Here is a 6532-nt window from a genome sequence, read left to right as displayed (position 1 = left end):
GAAATATTTCAGTGGCTACGCGCGTGTACTGAAACTGCTACACCGAAATATTTCAGGGGTTGTGTGCGTGTACTGAAACTGCAGTACTGAAATATTTCAGTGTCTACCCGTGTGTACTGAAATTGCATTGCACTACTGAAATATTTCAGTGTGTACCCGTGTGTACTGCAATTGCACTACTCCAATATTTCAGTGTGAACCGGTCAGTACTGAAATATTTCAAAGCCTACAACTATCTACTGAACTTGCAGTATTGAAATATTTCAGTGTCAACCCAGAGTCTATCACTCTAAACCTGTGTACTGAACTTGCCTGGAGGCACTTCTTGCAGCCAAAATATTGCAAGTTCAATTTACATAGATTGCATCACGTAATTTGAACACAACTCTTGAGGTGACAGACAAAATTTTCTATCATGGATACCACTCCAGCACATCAAAACATAGCAAGTAAACATAGCAATGCTATATGCCTAGACTCATACCAGCCTCGTCGATCAAACTAAGCTGCCATCCAGAGGCTACGGATTCAAGTACACAGGTAGCAAGAACATATTGCAGAGAATCAAATTAAGCAAGTGGCAAGTAATGAGGAATGAAATTCAGCAATCTTACCCTAAACATAGCTACGACCGCCGTTCAGACGAGGAGAGCGGCGAGGGAAGCGTGGAGAACGGCGGGGAAGCGATGTCGCGACCACTGTCCTCCTCCTCTTGCGCTTCGGAGTCATCTCCGACTCGGTTGGAGGCTCCACAATCTGCAACGGCACCTCGTGCACCGTGGGTTCCTGATCCAGTGGATGCTCTACCCTGGATCTGAACGCCCACCACCTCCGCCTGGTCCACGGGCTGGACGAATCGGCCTGCTCCATCGCCCAGAGGAGGATCTCGACCTTGTGCATCGGTTGTGCGGGTGGGGGGGAAGCTTTGCCCTCTCCCTCCTGGTCATTTGCTTCAAAGTGGCCATTGCCGTCCACTTCATCTGCAATATGTTGTGAAACCAAGAACGGATCTCCGTCAACCTGGCCATCTAGACCTGGTCGCCGCCGGCGATCTCCACGAAGTCGGCGTTCTCGCCGCCGGCGATCTCCACGAAGTCGGCGTTCTCGCCGCGGCCGATGTGCTCGATCTGCTGCTCCATCGAGGATCTTGCGTGGATGGAAGAGGGGGGTGGATGTGGAAGATGAGAAGAGCAAAGTTGCGGCCGCGAGAAGGAGGAGATGGCCGCGGTTGTAATGGTGATGGAAGAGGGGAAGGACCACGGCGGCGACTTTGCATTGGACGAGAGGGGCGGCGGTTTTACATTGGAGGAGAAGGGCGGCGGTTTTGCATTGGACGAGAGGGCCCCACCTTGTCATATATTTCCTAGGACTAAAATGCCCCCAGACTAATAGTACTTTCAAATACTTTCGAGTACTTTCATCCGCGTACTTTCGAGTACTACGTATGTATGCGCCGTTAGATCGAGACAAACGAACGGCTCTCAAAAAATGCCAACCAGTGTAAAAGTTGTAATTTACTATAGCTTCAGCTGTTGGCCCGGGGCGTCGGCCTGCGCTGGCTATGCAACTGTTTATAGATAAAAGCACAAGGCATGTCATACCAAAGTAGTAAAATTCAAGCATGCATCTTCTTGCATTTGTTGACAGTAAAAATTTGATACGCAGATACCCGGACGATCCTTACGACCGTACATGGCTCCCGTGGTTCGATCCCACGCAGTGGTCGGAGATCTTGACGACCAAAAGTGTGATAAAGGTTGAGAGCTTCGAGGTGCCGTCTGCGGTGATGCAGTCCGCCATCAAGCCACTCAACTCCTCTACCTCCATCCAGTTCTCCTGGGACGCGAAGCCGAACGCCAACAACCCTATCCCAAGGTATATTTGCATGATTGACTTTGCAGAGCTCCAGAGCAACGTGGTGCGCGAGTTCTACATCAGCATGAACGGCAAGCTTTTTTACCCTCACGTCATGTCTCCGCGGTACCTCGTAAGCGATGCCATCCACAATGACAGACCCTTCCACGGCTTTGACCGGTATGACATCTCGCTGAATGCCACCGTGAACTCGACGCTTCCACCGATCATCAACGCCGTCGAGGTCGTGTCGGTCTTCCCTACCACTGGCGTACCCACGGCCACTCAGGATGGTAACCAGTTACTATTTTCAGAAAACAAAATCGGTCATGAAGCTAGATAGCAATTATATTTCAGCTGATTTTAGGTCGCTGATAAGAGCTTTGTGTGTTGCTGGTGAGAAATGCAACAGTTTCTGCAGTCACGGCGATCAGAGCCAAGTACCAGGTGAAAAAGAACTGGATGGGGGATCCTTGTGTGCCGAGAAAATTTGCGTGGGATGGATTGGGTTGCAGCTATGTTGTCTCCAGCACACCAACTGTCACAGGCTTGTGCGTTAACTTTTTATGGAAAGATTGTTCATTGCATACTAGGAATTATCTGAACTGATGTATACATATATATACACTGCAGGAACCTATCTTCTATGGGTCTGAGTGGCAACATCTCGTCTTCTTTTGGGGATCTCAGAGGATTAGAGTACCTGTAAGCAAAAGACCATCAAACTATTACACATTGGGTGTTTTTTTTTTGAGTAATTAAGTGGTTTATTTGGGACCTCACTGATTGTCAGGGATTTGTCACGCAATAATCTGACGGGCTCCATTCCTGACAGTCTTTCACAATCTCCGTCGCTTGCACTTCTGTAAGTAACTAAATCTCTCGCAGTTTTACAGCTAGTTATTGCCTTGTACGTATTGTAAACTGATGGTGTCCTAAAATGTATATGCAGTCAAACTTATGTAACTTTGACTTTGAATACATGAAAAAGTATTCAAATTGATAGGGTGATAAACTGATCATACTTTATGTGGTTGAATTTGCGACAAAATGTACTCTCACAATTCATTCCTCATTTATTTTGATACCAAAATCCATTTTATTTCTTCTAGTGATTTGACAGGAAACCGGCTTACAGGAGAAATCCCTTCCAGGCTCCTGAAAAGAAGTCAAGATGGCTTCCTAACTCTCAGGTTAGTCCCCCACTAGTATCTGAATTTTCTGCAATTATTTTTGACTTGATTTTCACTGTCTTAGCTAAAGGCAGGCATTGGTTGTTAAGAATATGGATCTATATATCAACTTTCTCATACTTTATTTTGCTAGATATGGTAACAATCCGGACCTCTGCAGCAATGGCAATCCCTGTGTGCCTCCGAAGAGGAAGAGCAATTCTATGGTTCCCGTATATGTTGCCATTCCAATAGTTGCAATACTGGTGATTTTGTTGTTTTCAGTGCTGCTCATTTGCATGCGAAGGAGAAGGCAAGGTGAGAGACTTGTCTGAAACATACAAGTTTTTATGCCTGAATATAAGTATGTGTGATTAAGGGACATCGGTTAACGTGCTTGGTTTCTAAAGGAAGAACAAGCAACAGTGTTAAGCCTCAGAACGAGACACGCTTTATCCCATCGCACTCTCAGAACAGAAACAATGGCAGCTCATTACGACTTGACGATCGTCGGTTCACGTACGAGGAACTGGAGGCCATAACAAACAACTTCCAGCGAGTGATCGGCCAAGGAGGGTTTGGAAAAGTCTATGATGGATTCTTGGAGGATGGCACCCAGGTGGCTGTCAAGCTTCGGTCTGAGTCATCTGCTCAAGGTGTACAAGAGTTCCTCGTCGAGGTAAGTTTTGCTAAAGTATATGCCATAGGAAACCATGCATGTTTTCTGCTCGAGTTGTTAATGCATTGATCCTTGCTGGTTCAGGCTCAGACCTTAGCTAAGATTCATCACAAACATCTTGTAACCATGGTTGGATACTGCAACGACAAAGAACACATGGCCCTTGTGTACGAGTACATGTCTGAAGGAGCTCTACATGAACATCTTAGAGGTATGTAAATTTCTCGAGTGTGCACACTTGAAGAACATTAGTACTTTTTCAACTGAGAACTCTCCAAAGACCAAATGACTCAAAAATTGAAGGAATATCTAACAAACGTATTATTCATCCGACAATGTTTCTGCTGGGAGTGACAAAACTTTAACCTGGGGACAGAGACTTTGTATTGCCTTGGAATCTGCACAAGGTAAGCTTTTAAATACGGATTTTCTTCATGATATTTCACCCTAGCAAAAGCTCAAACTACATGGTTGGATAATGATGTGATGTGGATGCACGCAGGGCTTGAGTATCTACACAAGGGGTGCAATCCACCCCTCATTCATAGGGATGTGAAGACATCCAACATTTTGCTGAATGCCAACCTTGAGGCCAAGATTGCCGATTTTGGCCTACTCAAGGCTTTCAATAGTGATTGTGATACCCATGTGTCCACAGCCAGGTTGGTCGGCACGCGTGGTTACCTTGCCCTTGAGTAAGTGCACCGTTCTTAATCCTTGCCTATTATGCTATAACAATATCTTGCCACTTATTAATAGCAGAACTTGTATACTTAAATAGTTGTCCAAAAAGGTAGTACAATGCACTATGTTGTACCTTTTGTCCTAAGATCAATGATCATGACAAGTCATCCATTTATAGGAGATGTGCCAAACTTTTTGGTTCGAAACTCAACTCACAATGTGTTTCACACTTTTGTAGGTATGTAGCAACATTGCAGCTGACTAATAAGAGCGACGTATATAGTTTCGGAGTAGTGCCGTTGGAAATAGTCACGGGCCGCCCTCACATCTTGAACGATCCAGAACCTATAAGCATCACCGAGTGGGCGCAGCAATGCCTTTCCCAGGGCAACATAGAGGGCGTATTTGACGCGCGCATGCGGGGAGAGCACGACATCAATGGTGTCTGGAAAGCAGCGGGCATTGCTCTTAAGTGCACTGCGCAAACACCAGCGCAACGGCCCACAATGACCGAGGTAGTGGCGCAGCTGAAAGAGTGTCTCGACCTTGAGACTATGCGCTGCAGGGGTGGCAGCGCGAATGCCATGTTCTACACAGCGGGGAGCAGCGACCCAGTCTCAAGTTATGATGGTTACACCACTAACCAGTCCGCTGGTGTGAGTCGTATCAATGTTGTAGACATGGATCATTTAGGCAGGGTCCCAACCATGACTACTGGTCCAGTTGCAAGGTGAGGAGACGACATGGATAACTTGTTCTCTCCACATATCCTCTACAAGTTTTCCTTTAAGAACAAGAATTTGATGATGTTGTGTCATCCATGAAAGAGCAAATTTGTAATGCTACTTTATTCTTCTATGCATATCTTGCTTTAAAATATATATCGTGTGCAAATGATATTACTAGATTTGTCATTACTATCAACTATCGTGAGACCATGCCAAGTAGGTGTGTCAAGGGCCGTCTCTAGAAATTGGAGGGACCCATGCGAAATGCATAATGGGGACTAAAGAAAGAAAATCTGAACTTGAATCCTTGCTACAATGTGTAAATCTGATAGAAATTTTGGAGCTTGGAGTTGAATCCTTGCTGCAATGAATCAATCTGGTTCAAAACTTAGAACTTGGAACTGGACTAGAGGAGCCGAAAGGTCCTCTTGCTCTTACCACAACACTTTTACATCACAATTCCCAAATATGGCATATCTACAATCCGCAGGTGACGAACATGACAATGAATACCGAACAATTTTACATCATAATTCATACTAGTTTTCAAATCATGCACCTAACATTTGCACGTCCAGTTTAAGTACTCAAAATCCAAAATCTGCAATTCCTGCGTACTAGTTGGACATTTTTGCATTACAATTCATAATTCATATGATCTAGTCATAAATATTGGCCCATTCAATTCAACTATTCAAGCACCATTTGTTTTAGAAATTTGAAGGTACTATACCTTTGACTTTGCTGGTTTCCCTCTTTCATTTCCCCTTTCTCTATAGCTCCAACATTCCGGCGGTGCCGCCTGATAGTTGCCGCCCTACTTTCCTGCCATGGTGTGGCCACCGCCGCATTGCCCAAACGGGAACTGCAGATGCAGACCTCCAGTCTGTCGCGCCGGAGAGTGACGGAGGAGACCACGCAGTCCACGAGCCCACCGGCAGGCTGAATCTCTCCCTCTATTGAGAACTCCTATATTTTCGGTCCGCTACGCGGAATGCGGAGAAATGGCGCACCCAAGCACACATGGGCCAGCCCATCTAACGTTTATATTTGTTTTCCTAAGGGAAATGATGACTTGGGAACGTTTCCTGGTTAGTTAGGAGGTCCCAGGGAAAGCCCCCACAACCATTCGATCCAGATTATATGGATGGTAAGTATTTTTTTAAAAATCGCTGTTGTTTTTTTGCATTACATGGCAATATTCACTTTCGATCATGGCAAGTCTTGTAAAGTTGCCATGGCAACTATAGTTGAAATTATCCACACAAAGAAAACTATAGTTGAAATTGCATGGCAATACAAACATTCGCTGCTCCCAAGGAACGCTCCCCATATATTGAAATCCTTTCCAAATTAACAGATTAAAAATGAAAATGTTGTGATAAAACCAGTTTAAAGATACGAACTTGTATATT

General features: G+C 45.1%; 1 protein-coding gene across 1 annotated transcript; it reads left to right on the top strand.

Moving 5' to 3' along the window:
- Positions 1 to 2280: 2280 nt before the first annotated feature.
- Positions 2281 to 6080, top strand: LOC123160179 (LRR receptor-like serine/threonine-protein kinase IOS1). Its single transcript, XM_044577990.1, has 11 exons — positions 2281 to 2405; positions 2488 to 2559; positions 2648 to 2719; positions 2967 to 3047; positions 3181 to 3344; positions 3437 to 3705; positions 3790 to 3918; positions 4061 to 4112; positions 4208 to 4400; positions 4628 to 5119; positions 5897 to 6080. Exons 1-11 carry the CDS (start codon positions 2317 to 2319, stop codon positions 6078 to 6080), a joined length of 1797 nt encoding a protein of 598 aa, XP_044433925.1. The 5' UTR covers positions 2281 to 2316.
- The last annotated feature ends 452 nt before the right edge of the window (positions 6081 to 6532 follow it).

The sequence above is a fragment of the Triticum aestivum genome, chromosome 1D (assembly GCF_018294505.1).
Source record: "Triticum aestivum cultivar Chinese Spring chromosome 1D, IWGSC CS RefSeq v2.1, whole genome shotgun sequence".
Lineage (NCBI taxonomy): Eukaryota > Viridiplantae > Streptophyta > Magnoliopsida > Poales > Poaceae > Triticum > Triticum aestivum.
The sequence above is the reverse complement of the archived record's forward strand: the minus strand, read 5'-3'. Positions and strand labels throughout refer to the sequence as shown.

What these genes read in the sequence shown, in the direction of transcription:
- LOC123160179 (XM_044577990.1), top strand. Translation starts at nt 2,317, where the DNA reads ATGGGGGATCCTTGTGTGCCGAGAAAATTTGCGTGGGATGGATTGGGT. An exon ending in TACAAGAGTTCCTCGTCGAG is followed by an intron (nt 3,706 to 3,789) that starts GTAAGTTTTGCT and finishes TTGCTGGTTCAG; the next exon opens with GCTCAGACCTTAGCTAAGAT. An exon ending in TACATGAACATCTTAGAGGT is followed by an intron (nt 3,919 to 4,060) that starts ATGTAAATTTCT and finishes GCTGGGAGTGAC; the next exon opens with AAAACTTTAACCTGGGGACA.